Source organism: Epinephelus lanceolatus, chromosome 4 (assembly GCF_041903045.1).
Source record: "Epinephelus lanceolatus isolate andai-2023 chromosome 4, ASM4190304v1, whole genome shotgun sequence".
Taxonomy (NCBI): domain Eukaryota; kingdom Metazoa; phylum Chordata; class Actinopteri; order Perciformes; family Serranidae; genus Epinephelus; species Epinephelus lanceolatus.
This window is the reverse complement of record NC_135737.1, coordinates 343,308-368,513: the sequence shown is the minus strand read 5'-3', so window position 1 is coordinate 368,513 and position 25,206 is coordinate 343,308. Positions and strand designations below refer to the sequence as shown.

Genomic DNA, 25,206 nt, shown 5'->3' with positions numbered 1-25,206 from the left:
AGAAAGAGGGCCCAGGTTGAAAAATACTGAAGTTGTCCTTTAACAGGAGCTGGCCACTACCGCAGTGCTGAAACTAAATCAATCGATGTCAGGCACATTGATCACTCACCACTTCATCAGCGCATAGGCTAGTCACACACAGCCTACTTATTTTTCGTCTTATTATTATTTTTCATGCGCCAGATTTCAGTGCATAACTTGTGCCACAGCTCTGAGCACACACAGGGTCTTCATAAAACATAGATTCAAGATTCAATATGCACAGTAAGGACACACGTTTCCCTGCAGAATGAAATTTGTTCTTTTCTGTCACCAATTAACGCCAAACAATATAAATCTGAAGTATGAAATAGATCAAAATATATACGGTGCGCACTGTTTTAATATCTCCTTGCTCAGTGTAATATTAATGTGCCTGCAGCGGCTGGATCTGTGGGTGTTTGGTCACTAAGAAGGCTGTTAAGAGTGGGTCAGCTCGATCTTACAACTCCTTCTTAGTGAAAGATCTTCTTAAGCTAAGAGCGATCTGGGAAACGTGGCCATTATCATGTCAACATACAGGGAAAATGTGTCCAGAGTTTTTGACATTTACCGGGAGAGCTAGAGCCATTTGACTAAAGCTGATGTTATTACTGATGTAGTATGATGTTATTAGGCTAAATACTACATTTCTAACAGTGTCTGAGCTGATTTATTGACACAGTATGCTTGTAGGCTGCTGTAACGTTAGGTTCACAGAGGAAATAAGGGGATGTGACTTAATCGTGTGAAAATATTGTTAATGAAACAGAAACAAGCGTTAGTTAGGGGACAAGAGTCAAGCGTCACAAAGACTCATGTAGGCTATGTTAAAAGTTACTTACAACCGATGTATTTACTGTAGGTTATGTGTCCGGGGTCCTTCGCCTGTGGAACGAGTAACGTGACCACTAACTTGTCCCCAAACGAACGCATGTTTGTGTTAGGCCTATGTGTTTCACTAACGTTCTTTATGTATTATGAAGGATGTCAGACTGGCCCATCAGTGGCAGAGCTGGGCCCGGAGTCACAAACAGCGCATTTCGACTGACACAGAACCAAATCGTCAGAACACTGGCACAGTGCTGGTTCCCGAACCTAATTAAGTAGGCTACTTACACTGGCATGAAAGACAATCTGACATACTGTTTGTTGTTGGTTATTTCCTTAAAAAACTACGACTTTATTCTCGTAATATTATGACTTCATTCCAATTAAATAACGACTTTAATCTCATAATTAGACTTTATTTTTCGTAGCCTAATATTATGACTTTTTCTCAGTTATGACTTTATTCTCAAAATCTCCGAATTTTTTTTTTTTAATGTGGCCCTAATACTCAGTCGTACCCTAATGCTCCGTCGTAATTTACAATATATACACATTATAATAAAGATATGGGATATAGTCAAGATGGCACCACCCGAGTGGCAGCTGGTTACAGTAGTTCCGACCCCCCTTCGTGGATGTGCAGTATGTGGTTCTGAGCGAAGCAGTGGCTAATGTGGCACCTTTCCTGATCTCATAATTACGAGATCCTTATCTTGTAATTATGAGATCCTGATCTCATAATTACGAGATCCTGATCTCATAATTACGAGATCCTGATCTCGTAATTATGAGAAAAGATCTCGTAATTATGAGATAAGGTGTCTAATTTTTTATTTTATCCAGTGAATGCAATGCGCTTCCATATTGATGAGTTCATGAAGTCTACAAGCTAAATCATGTAAGGATCACTTCCGAGTTTGTTTAGAAAATATTTATTTCATGAAATGTACACTGTACAAAGGCACTGAAGCATTTGAGATTCAGTGAGATCCCACCATTAACAATCGCATTTTTGGAACATTTCCTCTGTTATGTCTAAAGGCTACATGATTTTAAACAACATACAGTACAGGCCAAAAGTTTGGACACACCTTCTCATTCAATGCGTTTTCTTTATTTTCATGACTATTTACATTGTAGATTCTCACTGAAGGCATCAAAACTATGAATGAACACATGTGGAGTTATGTACTTAACAAAAAAAGGTGAAATAACTGAAAACATGTTTTATATTCTAGTTTCTTCAAAATAGCCACCCTTTGCTCTGATTACTGCTTTGCACACTCTTGGCATTCTCTCAATGAGCTTCAAGAGGTAGTCACCTGAAATGGTTTTCCAACAGTCTTGAAGGAGTTCCCAGAGGTGTTTAGCACTTGTTGGCCCCTTTGCCTTCACTCTGCGGTCCAGCTCACCCCAAACCATCTCGATTGGGTTCAGGTCCGGTGACTGTGGAGGCCAGGTCATCTGCCGCAGCACTCCATCACTCTCCTTCTTGGTCAAATAGCCCTTACACAGCCTGGAGGTGTGTTTGGGGTCATTGTCCTGTTGAAAAATAAATGATCGTCCAACTAAACGCAAACCGGATGGGATGGCATGTCGCTGCAGGATGCTGTGGTAGCCATGCTGGTTCAGTGTGCCTTCAATTTTGAATAAATCCCCAACAGTGTCACCAGCAAAACACCCCCACACCATCACACCTCCTCCTCCATGCTTCACAGTGGGAACCAGGCATGTGGAATCCATCCGTTCACCTTTTCTGCGTCTCACAAAGACACGGCGGTTGGAACCAAAGATCTCAAATTTGGACTCATCAGACCAAAGCACAGATTTCCACTGGTCTAATGTCCATTCCTTGTGTTTCTTGGCCCAAACAAATCTCTTCTGCTTGTTGCCTCTCCTTAGCAGTGGTTTCCTAGCAGCTATTTGACCATGAAGGCCTGATTGGCGCAGTCTCCTCTTAACAGTTGTTCTAGAGATGGGTCTGCTGCTAGAACTCTGTGTGGCATTCATCTGGTCTCTGATCTGAGCTGCTGTTAACTTGCCATTTCTGAGGCTGGTGACTCGGATGAACTTATCCTCAGAAGCAGAGGTGACTCTTGGTCTTCCTTTCCTGGGTCGGTCCTCATGTGTGCCAATTTGGTTGTAGCGCTTGATGGTTTTTGCGACTCCACTTGGGGACACATTTAAAGTTTTTGCAATTTTCCGGACTGACTGACCTTCATTTCTTAAAGTAATGATGGCCACTCATTTTTCTTTAGTTAGCTGATTGGTTCTTGCCATAATATGAATTTTAACAGTTGTCCAATAGGGCTGTCGGCTGTGCATTAACCTGACTTCTGCACAACACAACTGATGGTCCCAACCCCATTGATAAAGCAAGAAATTCCACTAATTAACCCTGATAAGGCACACCTGTGAAGTGGAAACCATTTCAGGTGACTACCTCTTGAAGCTCATCGAGAGAATGCCAAGAGTGTGCAAAGCAGTAATCAGAGCAAAGGGTGGCTATTTTGAAGAAACTAGAATATAAAACATGTTTTCAGTTATTTCACCTTTTTTTGTTAAGTACATAACTCCACATGTGTTCATTCATAGTTTTGATGCCTTCAGTGAGAATCTACAATGTAAATAGTCATGAAAATAAAGAAAACGAATTGAATGAGAAGGTGTGTCCAAACTTTTGGCCTGTACTGTAGATAACACAGTGATTCTCTTCATGGCATCAGCCTTTAAAGAGATGGCACTCCAAATACAAACACACATTTACTACAACACCTCTTCCTTACTTCCTTGCTTTCTTTGCCAAATCTAGAGACATTCGATACTGTACAAATTGAAGTTAATACATTGATTTTTGCTTTGCATAATGATTGAGGCAATGATTAAAAAAGACATTATAAATCAATCAGCAGTCAGTATAATTCTATCAGTTAATACTAAGCCATATGTCATTTCATGCAGGTGAGCTCATGTTGACAGTAACAGTGTAATCCTTCAGTTGTGTTGTGAGTCCACAAACATCAGTAGAGGAAATCATTGATCAGTGACATGAATGCCCTGTTTTACAGAGATGACAGTGAAGTCATCGCATTATATTGCTTTCGGATTGGTACTTGCTATTTCAACACTTTCAATATACCTGCCATCACCTGCACCAAAGTATAAGGACTGAGCGCTGTGCCTGGGGCATGTGGTTTTGAATGAGTTCATCCGCCTTTGTAATGTATTGTTGATCTGCACCAATTTAATTATCAAATGCTATGGAATTCACAACAGGTTTAAGGACTGTAAGTGTGTTTTTATACATCCAGTACAAATCAATTATAATTTACATTTCCACTGGGCATATTCCAAAGAATTATTTTGGGTTTTAATATGTGAATGGTCATCCGTTGGTTTGTGGGTCGACCACTTTTGTCCACAGTGGGATATCTCAACAACTGTAAAGTGTGGATTTCCATGAAATTTTGTACAAATATTCAGCATGTAGTGAAGAGTCAGATTTTTAAAGCTTTTATATTTATTTTTTTGCTGAAATCAGCTACCTGCTGTTGCTGTAAACCAAGCAGTTGAGAGCGAAGAGATTTAACCAAACACTAAATGTGCCATAAGACTAAAACAATGAGCTGAAAGAAAAGGAAATATTGATCACTGAGGGTCCATCACAATGAATGCCCACTTTCACATTACACATGCTCATTTGATTTAGTGTTAATGATAGAATATTGATTACCGAAAGTGGAACTGAATTTGAAATGGACTGTGTCATCACAAATATAGCTTGACTGTATTCAATCCAGTCACAAAACCTTACATGGAAAGTAATACAATGCAAAGGAATTTTGATTAAATTTAAAAGCAAACTGTGCTTTATTACAGTTTGGGTTTTATTTTTGTAGCCCTGGCCATCAGTTCTATCAGGTATGACAATGTTGCACTCAGCATAGTAACTGCTCAGATCTCAGAATGCAGGGACATCTCTAAAATTAGGTCCAATCTTCAAAAAAAACAACAACTCACAAGCAGTGAGATGATCGCCCCAATACCCAACGCAAACAGCTGTAGTAAGTACAGCAGTTCAAAGCTGAAGGAGGAAGTAGGTCTCTAAACTCTGATGAATGTTTACAGCAGTCAGTAATTTTACCATTCCAATAACAAATAACAGGTTAAAGCTGAGGCAGACCACAGCAGCACCTATGTCTCATATACATTTTTAATTTCAAATGCTTAGATAGCTTATAAATTCAGATTTACCAAATTAAATCAAGTACCACCTGACAAAAATATCTACCTCTCTGTTACCCACCCCAGTTATCCCTTAGAAACTCTTATCTGTCCCTATGAGACCTGCCCTTCAGAATTTTTACTCCATCCTGTCGTTGCCATCACCATTGATCTGCACCACACAGTCCTTGTTAAAAGGCTCTTTTGAGTGAGCCGTGTCAAAGTGCTGGGGGCTCACAATGTACCTCCCATGAGCATCCAACCCCAAGGCAGGTACAAAGCGACGCTCAAACTGGATTTCTTGGCGCAGGTAGGAGGTCCTCTTCTGGCAGGAGTCACCAGTTCCCTCCTGCAAGGCTGACAGGAAGACCACCAACTCAAAGTGATTGGATGTGCCCTCACACAGGGCAGGATAGAGGGGGCTCTGGCGGTCCAAGGGGTGGTAAAAGGTGAGTGGAAAGATGAAGAATGGACAGGGCTGCTGGCCTAAATGATCCAAGTGAAAGTCCAGAGAGGTCTGGTGCAGAGCCTGACCTTCATGCTCCTCATAGAGCACAGCACTCATTTTTACATCCACCAGAGGTCGCTGCAGCAGGTTGGTGGCCCGTAGCATGAGGCACATCTGGCCCTGGTTTTGGCCCACCACCGCCTGGGGGCTGAACTGGATGGCTCCTGCTCGCTTCTGGGGACGTGCAATCTTGGCTACAAATGCACCTAAAGGTTAAAACAAAATTATATGATGAGGAGATGTTTTGGCCTTTTGTCTCATGCTGCTTTGCAGTAAATAGCAACAAAATAAATCAGGCTGTAACAATAGCAGCAGAGGTAATACCACAAAATGTTCTGGATGCTCAAAATGAATAGGCACCAAACAAGAAGTGCGGTTGAAAATGTGTTTCTGTCTTTATTTTTTGATTTGTCTTTGATTTTGATTTGGTGTCTGCCTTGCGCCCCCACCCACATGTTCCTGTAGGTCCACATCGGTTGGTCTTTGGCTGGCTTATGGATGCCATTAAGGTAAGAACGTGATTCACTAATGGGGCCAAAGTTAAATTAGAGTGGAGCCCTCCTGTTTGCCCAGCCTTTAGGTTTGGCCACTTAGCACAGATATGAACATTTTTGCCTTTAGATTTTCAATTAATTTCAAGCATACTGAACCCAAACAGACCTATATACATTTTGTTTTGTTCAATGAGTGAAGATTTTTCTATGAAACCTTTTTTTGTTACATTTGAGGTTTTTCTCTCAATATTTATCACTTTGATGTACTTGTTTATTTATGTATCGAGGTTAATCCTCATTGTTTCTTATACACACTCTTTTTTGTTAATCTGGGTATTCATTCCTTATCATTGTTCCTTTTTCTCTTATTTTAGGGAAGGGGAAATGACTTACTTCTTCAGCTTTAAATGCTTAACAATGATGTCCCAGAAATGAGTAGCCAGATCAAGAGGGAAGAGAATATCCCTTCTCCCCCCATTTTTTCTGTGTAGTCTCTTCATATATGTTTTATAGATATTTTTTCTTTTGTTTTGGCTCCCATATGAATTAATTTTGAATACTTAAATTATTTTTTTGTGTGTAAATTTTTATATTTGGTTTCTAATATCATTTCCCTTTTTTCATAGGGAAGGAGAACTTGATTCTTCATCAATTGACGGCTTTAGGCTGCCTCATTATTATTCCCCAGACAACCATGATTTATGTTTTTTCTTACATTTTTCGAATTATTAATATTTCATTAATTTTGTCCTCCTTTGAGTCACTTAAATTTTCCTAGTGGAGATTTTTTCTTTTTTGTTTACACAGGCCTTCTTATCAAATTTGCAGCTATTAAATGACAGAATCCCTATTTTTATACTGTACATATTATTTGAAATTTTTTGGTATTTTACTTGTATATTGTATGAGTGCCATTGTGATCATCAGCTGTGTCTGCTTGTTTGTCTTCATCTTTTTGACCACACCTATGGGTGGATCCCCAGAGTGTATATGATGAACACCTGCACACACTTGTCTAATCACTGACCTGACGAAGAGCCCGTTTGGGCTTAAAACATTGTCTTTATCTATTATGTAATCTTTAGTTATTACGTAGTCACTTAATAAAAGAATTCCTCTACGGGAGCCGCAGTGTTGCTAGTCTTCTACCTGCCTACTTCTATTTTACGGACTCAGCACCTATGTATGAGATGTGCGTGTGCTTTCCTTATTTTCTGTCTTTGTTGGAACTGCCAACAGCTCACAGGCATATGAAATATGGCAAAGGGCCCAAACTCCATACTGCTTTTTTGTTAAGAGGTCACAAGCTACAAACCACCTGTTTAATCTAAACAATGTGGTGTGTTTTGTAAACACATAAAATCTTAATCTGTAAAGTAACTAGTAACTCCATCTGTCAGATACACGTAGTGCAGTAAACAGTAAATTTTTCCTCAAAAATGTTGTGAAGTACAAATATATGGTAATAAAAAATGGATATACTCCAGTAAAGTACCTTGAATTTGTACCTAAGTGTTGACAGAGGGTGTGCATTATCAGATTATTGCACAGTTCTGACATAGTGGCCTCATTACCATGGCTGCAGCCAGGATTGAAAAGACAATGACATCATCAGAGAGGTTTCATGATGGTTTGAAAAAGGGATGATCGGCCACACTGCTCAAAAGCAATTAAAACCTTTGGAACAATGAAGTATATTTAGCTTCATAGTGGCTCTTTGGCTCCAGGTCAAGATACAGCTAGGTGTTTAGGAGATAATTGGTTAGGATTAAGATAAGGGGCTTGTTTGAACACAAGTATCACAGCATTTGACTGATTGGGGTGTGGGCTGAGATTGATGGAAGGGGAAACACAAATTGATGAGGAATCAGACTTTGACTCAACACTCAAACACCTGCTGTTGTGAATACATAAATGTAAAGTCCTTGAATATATAACAACCCCCACTTTTTCACATCTAATGTCCAAAAAAATCATATTATTATTATTATTATTATTATTATTATTATTATTATTATTATTATATTAAGTTTCAATCTTAAGCTCCAGTTTGGCTCTTAGTATGTCCATTAAACTTAAAACTGTGAGAGTTCATGTTTTTGGAGAGAGGGCTTTAGGAATAGGAGAGTTGTACCTGTGATGAATGCTTCCAGCATAAGCCCCAGCAGCATCTGCACAGCCAGCAGTGCTATGGCACTGGGACAGTCTCCACTGGGGAACATGGTGCCGTAGCCGATGGTCAGCTGTGTCTCCAGGGAAAAGGAAAAAGCAGCAGTGAAGCTGGTTATGTGCTTTACGCAAACCACATGCCCCTGTGGGGGGGCATCATGATCCTGCACCACCAGGTCTCCGTTGAAGTGGGCCAGCAAGTACCACAGGCAGGCAAACAGCAGCCAGTGGGCCAGGAAAGAGGTGCAGAAGGCCAGCAGGACCCATCTCCAGCGCAGACCCACCAACAGTCCCCACAAATCCTGCAATGCCAGTAACCAAGCTCTGCCCAAGGCCCTGCGCTGCAAGCCTGAAGAGCACAGAGGTGGACGAAGGGCACAGTGTCCATCTTTGGTGACTAGGCGTTGCCGGGGTGGAGAAGATATGAGGGGCGAGGAAGAAACCTTGCCACCCAAAATGCTGCTGTTGGATGTGGTTGTCATGTTTGCACGTGGATCTCAAGCAGGGTAAGTCAGGACAATCCTGAAATGAAATGATAAAAGACACTCTATCAGTTAATATCAATATATATAAATCATCTCTGTGTCCAAGGATGGCATGGCAGTGCAATGATTAGCATTGTTGCTTCACAGCAAAACGGATCCCGGTTCAAACCTGGGGTGGGGGGATTCGCACCCCTGGGGTGGGGGAGCCCCTCGGCATGGAGTTTGCATGTTCTCCCTGGGTCAGTGTGGGTTTTCTCCGGATACTCCAGCTTCCTCCCACAGTCCAAAGACATGCAAGATAGGTTAATTGGTGACTCTAGGTAGGCGTGAATGTGTGCATAATTGGTTGTCTGTGTCAGCCCTGTGATAGCCTGGTGACCTGTCCAGGGTGTACCCCTGTTGTCGGCTGGGATAGGCTCCAGCCCCCAATGACCCCTAACAGGACAAGCGGTTACGGAAAATGAATGCATGACTGAATCTCTTTGTCACAAAAGGCAGGGGACTCTTGCCTGGCAATGTTAAAGGTAAAACTTCAAACAACTGTCAGAGGCAACAAGCTGTCAGATTGACATGTTGTATCTTGTCAGCCAAGTTCAACAGAGTAGTGAGCTTAGAGCTCAAACCTGGTAACGGGGACAGAGCTTTTAGATGATATGAATAACTGCAGTCAACGGCTAAAGAAATAGCTCCAATGTTTCCTGATGAAGCTATAATGACTTGGTTTTATGTATGTGCCACTACCCATGTAAATCCACTATGTGCATGTCAGCCTTTGTTATCTAACTTTGGTCCAGACTGCAGTGTCTCAACAGCTGATGGATGGATGCCATTAGTTTGTGTACAGACATTAATGGACCCCACTGGGGCCCAGGGAGATGTAGCATTTGGCTACTTCAGTGGAGGATAAAGTGAAAGCTATCAAGTAGAGTTGTACCCATACTGATACCAGTATGGTAAAGGAGGATTTATGCCTGGTACACACTACACGTCTTTTCTGCCCGTTCTGAAAGTCACTATGTCACATTACACGATTGTGGAGTCATAAAATCATGCTGTGACTTGACCAACAGACATGACACACTACACGATGGTACACACTAATTATCCCCGGTCGTCTTTCACGACGTGTGTGATGTCATCGGGTTATTCTTGTCCTATTTTTATTACTTTTAATATTATTTGAGTCACTGTGTCTGTTCATGTGCCAGCTGAAATGTTGTTGTAGTAACGTAAAAAGCGCCAGCAGACGGCAGGAGCTACATTTGAATATAAATAAAAGCCTATTTAGAAAATGGATGGATTCTCTCAGCCAGGGTTATAAGGGGCTTTTAATTTGAAGTTCAGGGAGCGGATTAAAACGTAAAAATATAAAAACACAGAGGGATTAATAAATAACGGCCCTTTTATAATGTAGTCTGTTTCAAATGAAGCTGGTAGCCTCTGCAGTTGTGGTGAGTAAAAGCCCTGCCATTATTTTTTAATCTTCTTACTTTAAGTCATCTCGTGAAAATTCTTGTATTTTTTAATACAAGCCCTACATTCTACTGTAGCCTTTAAAATGACTTTTTTACCAAATTGTGTGGCTGCACTTTAACCTGTGTCTTGATCTGTGTCAACACTGGATAATAATAATAATAAAAAAAAAAGTTTTATGGCATTCATTCTACTATTACTAGTCCATACCCGGGGATGTGTTATGTATAGAGGAATAAGAAATCAAAAACAGTATAATAGAGGAGATGCAAAATCAGAGCACTGTAAATGCACTGTGATCTTTTCGTAGCTACTAACAAAATCTACTCCTGCTCCTGACCACTCGTAGTGCTTGTGTAAATTTAGTAAAGCACATAAATATTGCTTGTCACTATTGGAAATTACAATTTTAACTTGTATGGCGCTCTGTTATGTACACAATACACAGATGCCTTTGAAACACGTAATCTAAACATGACAAAATATTAAAAATATAACACATTTAGTTAAATTAGTTGGCAATTAGCAGGTTTAAGATCCAGATTAGATTCATGATTGTGAATTATCTATGTAAATCGACTCAATAGATTACACGTTTTTTCTACATGTTGAATGATGATAATAAAAATATCCGTAAGGACAGCCGGATCACGGCCTCTTCGGTCTCGGTGCCTGGGTTCAGCAGGAGCAGCTGAAAGAATTATTTGAGACAACACGTGTTTTTTTTTTTTGTTTTTTTTTGTGGCTTTTTGATCATTTGAATGAATAAATCTGATTTGAAAATGTTTAATTTACGTTGTATAAAGATTAAGGTTAAAGGTTAAGATTCAAATAATTTGAAGACGATGCATACAAAACTGCTGTAGGCTATATGTTATCCTTATCATTTGTTAAAATAAATGTTAAATAGCTCTACATTCCGACAGCCATCACTGATTTAGAGTTTATCCATTACGCACAAAACATCTCTGGTTTCCCGTTCCCACTTCATTCAAAACCCCACAAATGAATCTTCTGTTTGTTTAGTGACCACTACGCTACCAATGATGATTTTCAGAATGTATTAGGCTATAACACATTACAGTCTGGGTTTGATGTTGACTCCAGTGGAGGCATGTCGCTGGCTCCGTCAGGAATAATTCCTGACAGAGAGGTCTCCCCAATTATGCCAGCGATGCGCTCGTCTGCAGCAGATAGTTGTGACTGTGAGCCTCCTCCTCCTGTGGCTGCTGTATATTTGTGTGTGTGTGCTTATGCGTTTCTTTGTCTCCAGTTTCATATCAAACCATTTACGCTTCACCTCTGGTTCTTTGTACTACGGAGACAACATCAACAGCATCTGTTACCTCCCTCCAGGCCTTCACTTTGCCTGTCGTACCACTACTAGCTGAAGAAAATAAAATGTTTTTTCTTAAGTCCACTTCACCCAAAATTATTTCGATCTCCGCTTCGGAAAAATTCTTTTTTCTTTCTTTCTCTTTCTTTCTTTACGCCATGACTGACAGGTCGATAGGATGCATGTACACCTCCTTATATGGCGGTCATTGGATATTCATGGGCGGGGATTTATGCTAATTGCTGATTACCAGGAGCACGCTGTCACTTTACGATGGATTGGCATTCATGATCATACACACGTGTTTATGATAAAATCTGAGTTTCCCGCGGCGTTCCTGAATCCGGAGTAGGTTTTTAGTAGAGTAGGCTTTTATGTGCAAATCTACACACAGATTTACTCACTTTTCATGAATGAGACCCACTGTATTTAGAAATATGCTTTATGGCAAAATACATGGAGCATAGTTTTGGCTGATGGCACAGAGGCACGCGCGTGCGCGGGGCTGTGCGTGGGCACACAGGTACACACATACAGGTTTTGATCTGCAAGTGTTGGAGATAAAGGCTTCCCAGCCAAACTGTGGTCCCAGCATGCATGCGCAGCTCGTGCTGCTAATGGTACTCACAGTATGAATGGGTAGTGGACAAAAATGTGAATGTAAACAGTAGAAATGTGGGAAAAATGCAAAAACGGCATCGTGGCTGTCTGCACATGACCCGCGCATGCGCAGCTCATGCTGCTGATGGTGCTCACAGTATGAATGGGTAGTGGACAAAAACATGAATATAAACAGTAGAAATGTGGGAAAAATGCAGAAACGGCATCGTGGCTGTCTGCACATGCCCAAGATGAAAGCCTATGTGCAAGTTCAGAGAAGTAGGCCAAAGCAGTGAGGAGAAAAACGGATGATGATGGATGGACGGAGGGACGGACAGACAGAGGGAGGGACAGAGGTTTCTCCATTTAATAGTAGGATGTATTTCTTTCTTAATATTTTAGAAAGTTTTAGGAGTTGAGACATACAACAATTCATATCCCATCCATTTTTATTTTACACGCTGTTATTGGATCGGTACTCGCTATCGGTAGATACCTAAGATTCAGGGATCGGAATCGGTATCGGGAAGGAAAACATGGTATCGGTACATCTCTACTATCAAGCTCCACGAGCATCCATGAGCTAAGGATCTTTTTTGGGCATGGAGCATTATTAAAACAAGTTTCTTCCTGACTCCTCAAAGGTCTGTATAAGCTGCTTCACAGTTCCACTAAGTGGCACTGAAATAAGGAGGAGGAGGGACCTTTCGAGGAAGTAAAAGAACTCTTCCACACAGCGAAGCTGCTTGTTCACTTTGACCTAGAGAGGGGGATCACTCTTTCAGGTGATGACTCACCCTATGGAGTCAGGACAGTTCTCTTGCATGTAACAGAGGATGTTGCAGAGAAGCCAACTGGTTTTGCCTCATGTACCCTGGCACCGGTGGAAATGGGTTATTCATAGTTGGATAAGGAAGGTGAGCTGTGAAATGCTTTCATCAATACTTTTATGGACTGGGTTTCACAGTAATTACAGACCATAAACCACTGATGAACCTGTTTAATTAGACCAGAGGCCTGTACTAGGAAGCCAGTTTAGCTTAGCCAGGATATCTTTTCATTATCTGGTTTGACTAACCCTAATATTGGCCGTTTGAAAAATTGGTACTACAAAGCTGGTTATCAACTGGTTCAGTCAACTCTGGGTTTTCCTATCCAGCCATGAGCGTGTTTATTTGAAAGAGGCGGGGGTGTTTATTAGGACTGATATCATATCATCAGAACGATGAATGAAGTAGGCTACTCCATATCATATGAGATAAAATAGTACCCAAAGTGTCTGGGACTGCAAGACAGTAAAATGTCATTGGCGTGGGATGTAAATGATACTCTGTATTTTTATAACAGCAAATGTAAAAACACTGATAATAGATGTAAACTTGATTATGGACCCAAAGCTAGACTGTCAATATAGTTTGAAACATAAATCAGAGAAAACATCTATACTCTTAAAGAGGGCGGAGGGAGAAATTGGCATCATAGATGTTTGGAGAAAGTTACATCCCAATGAAAGAGACTCCACGTACTACTCAAAAGCCCATAATAAATACTCAAGATTAGACTACTTTTTAATGAATAAATCAGATTTAGAGAAAGTAAAGCAATGTTCTCTTTCTTATGAGAATATCGCTCCACTACATATAGAGTATATGTTATGGGATTACTGACATCCTGGCAGTTGACGTGAATAATCATTTAAGACACACCATGGCTATCGTGGCTTCCTCTATAAATAGACCCAGCTGCACAGAGTACTGCTGATCCTCTGATTTTCACTGGATCAGACGACGTGAGAGCAGACTAAGTCTGTGCAATTGTTTGAGAGAAAAAACAGAAGGAAGAGTGGGGAGTTTGAACAGTGGCTTTGTGTGTGATCCGCTTACCTGTGGGTAGCGAGCTGGTCTATTGTTAGGCTCCTCTCAGGATTGCGAAGTCACGTTCTTGCTCTCTCTTTTCTTTTGAAAAGGGAACAGTGAGCTGAGGGTACCGCATGTGGTATAGTTGGTCTGAGGATGCAACATAGTTGCGGGTGCAGCCACCGTCCTCTCTCATTATAGTCCTTTTTTTCCTGTGTGTAACTAAAGTAATCCATCGGGAGGGGGTACCGCGTTGGTACAGCTGGTTCAGAGAAGCGATGTATCACAGGCACGGCCAGCGTCCTCTTCCTGGGTTGACTTTCGTGTTACATTAAACACATTAACAAACTCCACGAAACACAGTGTTAGCTCTGTGCTGCACTCATAATGCAAGTTTGCTGTCCGCTGTCTCTCCACCTTCATTCATTCCATTCAAGGGCTGTTGCTACCTGTTGCTACCTGTGGCTACCAAAACACTGTGGGCTCTTCCTGGTCATGTGATGTGAGGTCATAGCTATGGCAAGTCGGGAGGGTCTGCTGTGCTTGGGCTGTGGGGTGAAAATCCCCATAGAAGATGCACATGATTTTTGTGTTTATTGTTTGGGGGAAGACCATGCGTGGGCAGTGCGGGAAGACCCTGCTGCATGCATGAATTGTTTCTGCATGACAGCAAGGCAAAGAGAGGCTCGTTGCCGGTTGTTTTTGAAAACAGTCACCCCTACTGTAGGGCCACAGCCCACCAAGCGGTCTAGGCCAGCGGCCTCTGCAGTGGGGACGGGGGCTGGCACAGGCACTGCACATGCCTCCATTACGGTTTGCACAGCAGGGGGTGTGTGTGGTCTGTTCCACCCAGTCAGTGCCGGCTGTTGTGGAATTCCATTCCCCTTCCCCCATGACAGATGTGGAGGGGGATGAAGACGACAGTCTCTCCCTGCATTCCTAGGAGGAGGAGATAGACGTGCTCTCCATAGAGCAATGGGAAGGGGAGGAGGAGCTTGATGAGAAGCGGTCGCCTCACCTGCAGGGTCTTATCTGTAGGGCGGCCGCTGACCTGAATGTGGACATGCCGCCCGGCCAAGGGCCTGCCCCATCACGTTTTGATGACAAGATGGCACATTTCCTGGTGCCCCTCCTCTTGAATTTTGAGGAGGTGGTCAGGAAGCAGTTTAAGACACCATTGATGGTGGGTCACTGGTCTGGGCTCTGTCGGACCATGACCGCAGTGCATGCTCCAGAGAGAATCGGCTGCGGGCCGTCACCCTCTGTGGACACTGCTTTAGCAGCTCTGGTGGCTCCCTCCAAATCAGTTCTCGGGAAAGGGAAAAGCCGGAGCAAGAACTGCAGTGCAATGGATGGCTTGCTTGAAAAAATGCATGGTGCTATGGCAGTTCAGGTGAAACTAGCCAACACAGCAGCCATATTGTCGCTGTACCAACAACATTTGGTCCAGCAACTGTCAGAAGAGGGTGGGGGACAGCTGGTAGGTGAACTACAGGAGGTCTCCTCACTTCTCCCTAAGTTCATGAGGGAGCAAGGGGTGGCAGCTGGCAAGGCCTTGTCAGGGCTTTGGCAGGCATGTCGCCAGGAAGGGCGTTGGCTGCAACAGCTGCAGCAACAGCAACAGCAACAGCAACAGCAACAGCAGCAGCAGTTCAGTCAGCCCCAGCCTGATCTGAGGGTTAGGTTAGATGCAGCACGGTGTGGTGGAAAAGGGAACAAGGGCCGTGGTGGCAAGGCACCCCAGGGCCCGAAGTCCCGATCCTGATGCTACATGTTCCCCAGCCTGCCTGTGCCCTCAGGAGTCCCATCCTTCATGGGAAGCCCTGGGGGCAGACCCCTGGGTTGTTTCAACAATGACCCAGGGGTATCGTCTTCAGTTTCTGAGCACCCCTTCTGTGACTACGGTACCTGCATTCTCCATCGTAGCAGATCACCTGCACAGAGAGGTCATGCGCTCCGAAGTGTCCACTCTTCTGACCAAGAAGGCCATCAGAGAGGTGGGGCAGGAAGACAGGCAAGTAGGGTTTTATTCCCGTTATTTTCTCATACCGAAACACGACGGGACGCTCCGGCCAATTCTGGACCTCAGGGGCCTGAACAGTTCCTCCGGCCCCTGAAGTACAAGATGTTGATTGTGCCGCGAGTGAAACAGGCCGTCCTTATGAACGACTGGTTTGCAACAGTCGACCTCAAGGACACATATTTTCAAATCCCGATTTGGGAGGGCCACAGAAGGTTTCTCAGGTTTGTCTTCAACGGCCAAATCTTCTAATTCTGTGTCCTCCCCTGAATGCAGTCTTGGGGCCTCTGTGGCGACAGGGTCTCAGGGTGATGAATTACCTGGACGACTGGCTCATATGTGCTCAGACAGAGCAGCAGTGTCGTCGTCATGTGCAAATGTTGTTGGCGCACATCCAGGACCTGGGGTTACGCATCAACTACAGAAAGTGCAATCTGCAGCCAGCTCAGACCACCCAGTTCCTAGGTATGTGGCTGGATGCCAGGACTGGGTTGGTGAGGTTGACACAGGACAGACAGGACTCCCTCAGCGATTGCCTCGCGCATTTTCGTCTCGGGGCCAGAGTCACTTGGAGACTGTGTCTGCGCCTTCTGGGCCTCATGGCTACTGCTGTGCAGGTGGTACCATTAGCTCTCCTGCACATGCGCCTGGTGCAGAGGTGACTTTTCAGTCTGGGGCTGTACCCGCAGAGAAACCTACAGACTATGGTGCTGGTCACCAGGAGGTTGTGTGTGGCCCTCAGGTGGTGGAAGGTCCTGGGGAACATCTCAAGGGGCAGCAGGCTGGGTCCAGTGCTGCGTTGCCAGATGGTCTCTATGGATGGATCCCTCGAGGGTTGGGGCGCTCTCCTTGAAGGCAGGGGGCGCTGGGGGGGGGGGTCCTCTGGCGGGGTCAGCATATCAACGTCTTGGAACTAAGAGCAATCCACCTGGCACTCTTGCATTTCCTGCCAATGCCGCAGGGCCGCCATGTTCTCCTGAGAACCGACAGCACCACAGCAGCGGCATATGTCAACAGACAAGGGGGCTTGGGCTCTCCGCGTCTGTGCAGGATTGCACACAGACTGTGGACATGGGCGTACACACAGTTCCTGTCACTCAGGGCCATGCATGTGCCGGGAGTGGTGAATGTGGCGGCAGACCTCCTCTCCAGGAGCGGGCCACATCCGGGGAACTGGAGGCTGCACCCAGCAGTGGTGGAGGAGATCTGGCACCGCTTTGGAAGAGCGGGTGACACCACTCCTGGACGGGACACCATTGAAACTTCTGGTTCACCGGGATCTGTTGAGTCAGGCACGGGGGACCCTGTTTCATCCCTTCCCTCAGGGGCTCAATCGCTGGGCCTGGCCCCTGAGAGGGCCGGTTTATTAGACATGGGGCTCACAAGCTCAGTGGTTCAGACACTGCAGAGTGCTCGAGCCCCATCAACAAGGGCGGCATACTCTTATCGCTGGGAGCTGTTTGTGTCATGGTGCGGCACTAACCAAATCAACGCAATGACGTGTTCAGCCCCAGAGATGCTTAGATACCTACAGGAGCTCCTGGAGGCTGGGAAGTCACCATCGACCCTGAGGGGTGTGGTGGCAGCCATCAAGGCCTCCCGTGTGGGTGAGGCTAGGCTGTCTGTGGATGATGGCAGCCTTTCATCACAGTTTCTGAAGGGTGCACAGAGGCTGCAGCAGGAGGCTGTCCATCCCGACGTGGGACCTGGGTCGGGTTCTGTCTGCCTTGGTGGAGGAGCCCTTTGAGCCTCTGGAATCAGTGAGCCTTCAGTGGATGTCGCTCAAAGCCGCATTCCTCTTGGCAGTAACATCAGCCAAGACGGTGGGAGAACTGCAGTCTCTCTGTGTACATGAGAGTTGCTGTCGGTTTCTGTCGGACGACATGGGGGTTGTCCTGCGTCCGAATTCGGCATTCCTACCAAAAGTGCTCACTGACTTTCACTGGAATCAGTCAGTAGAGCTGCGCTCCCTTAGGCCCTCTCAGGAGGCAGGCGAGGGTCAGGAGGAGTCAGTGCTATGCCCGGTTTAGGCCCTGAAGACCTATATTCAGTGTACAGCAGCATTCAGGAAGACAGATCAGCTGTTCATCTGTTTTGGGCCCCAGTCCTTGGGTGAGCCAGTATCTAAGGCTAGGCTGTCTCACTGGGTTGTGGAGGCAATTCAATGGGCATACAGAGAAGCAGGCGAGCCGGTACCGGTGGGGGTAAAAGTGCACTCCACACAGGGTGTATTAACCTCTTGGGCCTTGTGGCGGGGCACCACCCTATCAGAGGTGTGTGCGGCCGCTATGTGGTCGACTTCGACCAAATTTACTCGGTTTTATTGTTTGAATGTGGCGGCCAGCACCTCCTTTGGGGAACGTGTGCTGAGGGCCACTTCACGATAGACAACAGATTCACTGTGCCCTTGTGCTGGTGGGCCTTAGGTCCGGCCATGGGGGTGTCCCAGATCCCAGATTGTCAGTGGCCTAGCAGGGTGCTGGCCATCTGAGGGGCCTCTTCCTCACACCTAGCCCTTGAGTTCTTGTGGGGCTGGTTTGCTCAGGTTGCGTCTGGCGCCTGAGCATGGGGCGGTGGCATGCAGCATCTGGCATCTGGCATCCCTGGTTCTCTGAGTATAGAGAATATCTCCACATCAAGGCCGCTCGGGAACAGTTCAAATCAGGGTGAATCAGTGGTACTCTGCGCAGCTGGGTCTATTTATAGATGTCGCAGGGGAAGCCACAATAGGCGTGGTGTGTCTTAAATGATTATTCATGTCAACTGCCTCCTGGCAGAATATATAGAAGTCCCGATCCTGATGCTATAGAATATATGTTATGGGATTACTGACATCCTTGTCAGTAATCCCATAACATATATTGTGTATGTAGTGGAGACATACTCAGAGAACCAGGGTTACATTGTAACCCAACATTCTATTGGCAAAATAGATTTGTCAGATCATGCAACAATATCTATGGAAATAAGACTGGCAATAGAAAAAGGTGCATCAATCTGGAAATAAAATAACTCTCTTTTAAACAACAATGAATTCAAAAGCAAAATAGCAACAATAATAAAACAATATATTGAGATTAATGATAATGGGGAAGTCTACCCCTTGATGGTTTGGGAAGGGGCTAAAGCAGTCATTAGAGGGGAAATAATCGCTTTTGCCTCATTCAAGAAAAAGCAAAGAGGAAAGGAAGGAAATAACCTGGTCAGTAGACTGACAAGACTTCAAGAAGAACATAAAAAGAGCCCAGATAAACAAATACTGGATGAGATAGATCAAACAAAAAAAAAAAAGATCACATAGATACAGAACAGAAAGAATACAAAGAATACTCACTTTTACTAAACAAAGAAATTATGATAGTGGACCAAGAGCCCAGAAATTATTAGCATGGATGCTATGAAGACAGAATAACAAAACAAGCATATTAAAAATTAAAGATAGTACTGGTAAAATATTAATAAAGAGGTCAGAAATAGCAAAATAATTATATACCCCGTAAGTATTTAGAGCATGTCCAGGAAGTGATGGTTTTACAAATGAGTTCTATAAAGAATTTCAAACCTTATTAGTACCTTTGTTATGTAAAACTTTTAATTGGGCTCTGGAGAATAGACAATACGCTCATACTTGGAACTCAGCAATTATTAAACTAATTCATAAAGAAGGTAAAGAATTAACAGACTGTGCCTCATACCACCCAATATCCTTATTAAATGTAGACCATAAATTACTTACATCAATTTTGGCAAATAGATTGAAAAACATTATTCCCAAAATTATAAATATTGATCGGACCGGTTTTGTTCCTAATAGAACTTTGGGGGATAATGTCAGGAAAACTCTGAATATAATAGAAATTGCTTCGAAGACAAAACAACAAATGCTTTGTTTAATGTTAGATGCTGAAAAAGCATTTGATAGGGTTTCTTGGTCTTTCATTTTTGAAGTGTGCCAAAAATTCAACTTTAATAATACATTTATCGATTGGTTAAAAATGATATATAATACAGCAGAGTAGGGCTGTGACGGTATGTATTTTTTCTCACAGCTGTGACGGGGGGGTACTGTGATGTACCCGTCAACTCCGACTCAAACAGGTATGGCTCTGGGTCTGTGTCCGCTACAAGAAACTCCTCAAAATCGCGTTCAAAGTCGTCCATTGCAGCTACTATAGTCCGGAGATATTGCTAGGCAAAATAAACAGCTGAGTTTTGTTTACGGGCTACGTCTGTGCCTGTGCCTGCTCACCGGTGTATCCCTCCGCGGATCACAGTGACCGACGTACTGACCCCAATGCGAACCGCATTGGGGTCCAGCCACTGGACGTACAGACACAAAAACGATATCCATCATGTTGTCTCAATGTGAAAAAGATAGCGAAAGGGCATAACTCCCAAATCGTCGGAGTATTCTTTTAACATTTGGCTTGGGAACCAGATCTGCCACCATGATGAATCAGCTTTTTTTTTGTTTTTTGTGCGGTGATAACCTCTTCACTGCGGTAGGCATCACGTGACCGCGGTATTGCAGTGATGCAGTTATTGTCACAGCCCTGCACCAGAGGCAAGAATATGGGTCAACGGTACAATCTCAGATTCTTTTACTCTATTTTGGGGAACACGGCAGGGCGATCCGCTTTCCCCTTTAATTTTCATCTTGGCCATGGAACCATTTGCAGAGAAAATAAGACAAAATGCTAAAATAAAAGGTCTAGTACTGGGACAACATAAATTAGCGATATATGCAGATGACCTGATTCTTTATTTAACTAATATAACACAATTTTGGAGATCGTTATGGATGAAATAAAACAATATAGCTCAGTGTCCAACTATAAACGAAATTTGAATAAATCAGAAGCAATGGTAGTTGGGCAGCCAATATCAGACACCATTAAATCTAAATATGATCTAAAATGGGACCGAAATAAAGTGAGATATATGGGAGTGATCATCTGTAAAGACTTTAGTAAGCTTTACCAATATAATTTTGGGGCTTTGGAGAGCTAAATTAAACAAGATCTACAAAATCTAAATTGGTTAGGATTGGGAGGATTGAGATTATCAAAACAAATATTTTACCCAGATTTATTTTTCTCTTCCAAAATCTGTCAATTTATATACCAAAAAAAGCTTTTAACCAATCGGATAAAATGCTTAGTAAATTTATTTGGGGAGAAAGGAAACCCCGTATAAAATGAATGACGATCAAATTAACTAAATCACATGGAGGTCTGGCCCTTACAAATTTAGTCAACTATTATAATGCAGCTCTAATCAAACCAATTACTGTCTGGCTATGCAACTCTTCAGCAGCAAAATGGAAGGAAATGGAAATACAACAAATGGGTAAATACTGGAACATGTACATCTCAGCTGAAACGTCTATTAAAGGAGCTATATGTAAGAAATCTAAAGCAAATAGTCGTAAAATCATTCTAATATGTCACAGAGATTAAGGAATAATGTTCATATAACATACTGATCTCACCGACAACAATAGTACAGCCAGAATATTCGCATTTAAAAAATAATTTTACAGTCTGCAAATCATGTTTATGTTTTGAATTTGTGTTATGGCCTGTTGCGCCACCCACCGCCGTCTACCAGTCACGCAGTCAGTAGAGTCTCAGCATCAGTTAAAGTTACGACTGAGCTACAGCAGCACAGCAAGCAGCATTAGCAGTGTCCCAGTACATAGCATTAGCAGTTTCCTCAGCTGTATCCCGGCAGCAGCGTTAGCAGCAGAGAAGCCGGACTTGCTCGAACGGTCCGCTGGAAAAGTGAAGATCAAGGACGCGACGAAACGGCCCTGCCATGGCAGTCGCCCGTGGGCAAACAAATCAGTCTCCAGCGTGCTGCTGTCCAGCAACCTCGAATCTGTAGGGGAGGGGGGGCGGACACGACTCGTGGCAGTAATTTGAATTTGAGTGCAGTAACCGTTTTGGCCACATTCTTACATACAGCACCTTTAAGGACATTAGGAAAATTTAAAATACATGTATAAAAAATACAATAAGGACCTGGACAAAAGTTACAAAACCAAAGGATATTCAGAAGGATTTAATATTTATGAGAGAGATTGCAATGGACAGGGAATTCAAACCAACTTTAAATGATAACACCTTTAAAATCTCGGCAAGTAAAGGACTGTTGCGATATAATCAGATAGTTACAGATAAAGGAATTGACACCTTTGAGAACCTATCAAAACTGTATAACTTACCAAAGCTTCACTTTTATAAATATTTGCAAATTAGAAGTTATCTTGTAAAGGAAATAGGATTAAATAAAACAGTGAAGGAGTTACACCCCTTAATAGGTTGCATAATAAATATATCAAATAGAGCTAATACAAAAAAACACATTAGGTCAGATATACCGTATTATGGAGAAAGAGTACAGAAACCAGGAAATCAAATTAATTACTAGTTGGGAGAAGGAATTGAATTTAACTATATCACCAGAAATATGGAAAAACATGAGTGATAATACATGGAAAACCACAAGTTCTTTAAGGTGGAGGAAAATTCAACTACGTTTCTTTAAAACTCCTGTTATTCAAGCAAAGTATTCTAAGGAGGTAACATCAAGTTGTTGGTGGAGATGTGGGGAGGCAGAAGCCAACCACACCCATATCTTTTTCTCGTGCCCAGTGTTGCAGCAATATTGGACGGAAATAAGTGAGACTATCGAAAACATATTTCAGTGCACGCTTGTTTTGGGACCTGAGCAACTTCTACTTGGTAGAATACCACAGTCCCTCTCTCAAAATACTGACAAGTACCTTTTTAGAATTTTAAGGGCAGCAGCACTCAAACAGATAACAAAAAATTGGCTGAAACTGGCAGCACCACAACTAAATAAATGGAATGACACAATTAATGAAATGTATAAAATGGAATTAATTACTAATCAAGTTGAACTGTTTGATATGAGATGGGAGAAGTTACAGAAAATGAATTTTATACAAGAATAAACAGTACATTATAAGATAATCCCTGAACCAAACTTACTATATGCTTTTTTTCCCTTTTTTTCTCTTTGTGTGTATTTTTGTGTATAGATAATGGGGGTATGCATGAATGTGTGTGTGGATGTGTAGGCAGGTATGTGTGGGATACATGTATACGCACATGGATATGCTATATATATATTTATGTAGTAAATTATTTTCTTACTTTTTTTTCTTTTTTGGGCGGGGGCGCGGGGGGGGGGGGGGGGGGGGGGGGGGGGCACAGAAGGGCATACATACAGAAGTGACTTTGCCCCTTTTTCTGTTTGGAGTAGTGATGTTTGTATGAACTTCAATGAACCTAAATAAAGAGTATAAAAAAAGAAAATACTACATTACATTCGTGCCCTAGGATAACAAATGTACCCCATGATCATGTTGATCCCTAAAAAAATCTGCATTTCTTCTCCTGTCACTACCAGATTTTCTTTCCCTTTCTGAAGAGCATACAAGTTGGTGTTTTGCACTATATCATCAATGAGATCTGCTGGAAACAGATGTGTGAAGCTCTCCTAGAAAAGGAGGCAAGTCTCCATCAAAGTCGTTGTCTTGGACTTTCCAGATATTTTTGCGGGCTTGAGTATGGTCAGGTGCCATGTGCCCATCTTCCACAGCTCCCTGATCATGCTGACCTCCCTCTGCATCCTGCCCCTCATCATCTTGACTATAGGCACCCTCACTTTCTGCATCCTGACTGTCTGTATCTCCATCATCCTCAGCTCCTATGTCTCTGTTCTTCTCTGGCAGCCACTCATCATCACTGTTGTCACTATACTCATCATCACTGGACTCATCATCACTGGAGCTGGACGGAATTTCCTGAACTATTCTGTAGACTGCCTTACTCTTTGCTGCGTTTGAAGTCTACAAAATATGACAAAATAATTATTATAGCAACACAAACTACAGCTAATCTGCACAAAAAAAATGTATATTTTAAATGAATAGCTTATTACTATAACAATTATACACTGACTAACCAAAACAGTCACAAGAAACAGTGAAGCAATTACATGACTTGTGTTGAAAATATATTGGGTGATGCATGATGTCCACTTCATTGGACACATGGTTAATCGTAATTTTCTACATATTGGAAATAAAAATGTCATATTCCAAATGGATAATATCCTTCCTTAGATGTTACTGTATATCATCACATTTTTTTTTTTACCTCTGGGGTTTTTCTAGAATAGAAGTTTTGACAGGATATGCCAGCAGTGGTCGGCAGGGGTGGCTGTTTAGTGGCCATCTTGGATTCAGAGGAAATTTACTTGCAGTTACACCAACTGACCACTGAATAGACCTCAATGGAATAGGGCAGCAGAGAGCACTCTAGAGGCTGATATGCAGTTCCACCATAGAAAGAATTGCATTTAAGAGAAAATGACTTTTTAGTAGCTGTCCACTGCAGTGACCGCTATGCACCAGAGGGTTAACTTGCTTCTCGAATTTTAGCTGTGAGTCTAATATGAGGCTGAGGTATTTTGCCTCTGAGACCTGTTGGATATGCTTTCCATAAATATTTTGATTTAATATATTAGCTTCTGTTGATGAGTGAGCCCTGGCAGAAAAGCAAACTGACCGTTTTGTCAATATTAATAAGGATAAGAATAAGAATAACTTTATTCATCCCCAAGGGGAAATTCAATTATCTGTCAGCTCATCTATTATATGTCAAAGAATTATAAAGCCTGATGGCTGTGGGTATATAGGATCTTCTGTATCTCTCTGTCCTGCATAGAAGAGAGAGGAGCCTTCCACCACAGTTTTTTTTGGTCCATCGAGGTGTTGTGGAGTGGATGATCTGGGTTGTCATGATGGCCTCGAACATCTTCAGTGTGCATCTCTCCACCTCCTCCAGTTTGTCCAATCTGACTCCAATCACAAAGCCAGCTCTTTTGACTAGTTTGTCCAGCCGCCTTGCATCTTTGTGTCTAATGCTTCCTCCCCAGCAGACTGCAGCATAAAACAACACACTTGCCACCACAGACTGATAAAACATCTGCAGCATCTTACTACAGATGTCGAGAGATCTGAGCTTCCTCAAGAAAAAAAGACGGCTCTGCCCCTTTTTGTAGAGAGCGTCTGTGTTTAGGGACCAGTCCAACTTATTATCCAGGTGTACACCTAGATACTTATAGCTTGGCAGCACCTCGATGTCCACCCCAGAGGTA

General features: G+C 42.9%; 1 protein-coding gene across 1 annotated transcript in view; it reads right to left on the bottom strand.

The window, feature by feature from the left end:
- Nucleotides 1–3,525: 3,525 nt before the first annotated feature.
- kcnj13 (potassium inwardly rectifying channel subfamily J member 13) overlaps nt 3,526–25,206 on the bottom strand; it is an 85,533-nt gene continuing 63,852 nt past the window's right edge. Inside the window, exons 2-3 of the mRNA XM_033632346.2 lie at nt 8,210–8,766; nt 3,526–5,787 (exon numbers count right to left, since the gene is read on the bottom strand). Of these exons, the coding sequence (XP_033488237.1) occupies nt 5,213–5,787; nt 8,210–8,726 (1,092 nt within the window). The 5' untranslated portion in view covers nt 8,727–8,766 and the 3' untranslated portion in view covers nt 3,526–5,212. The remainder of the gene's footprint in view (nt 5,788–8,209; nt 8,767–25,206) is intronic.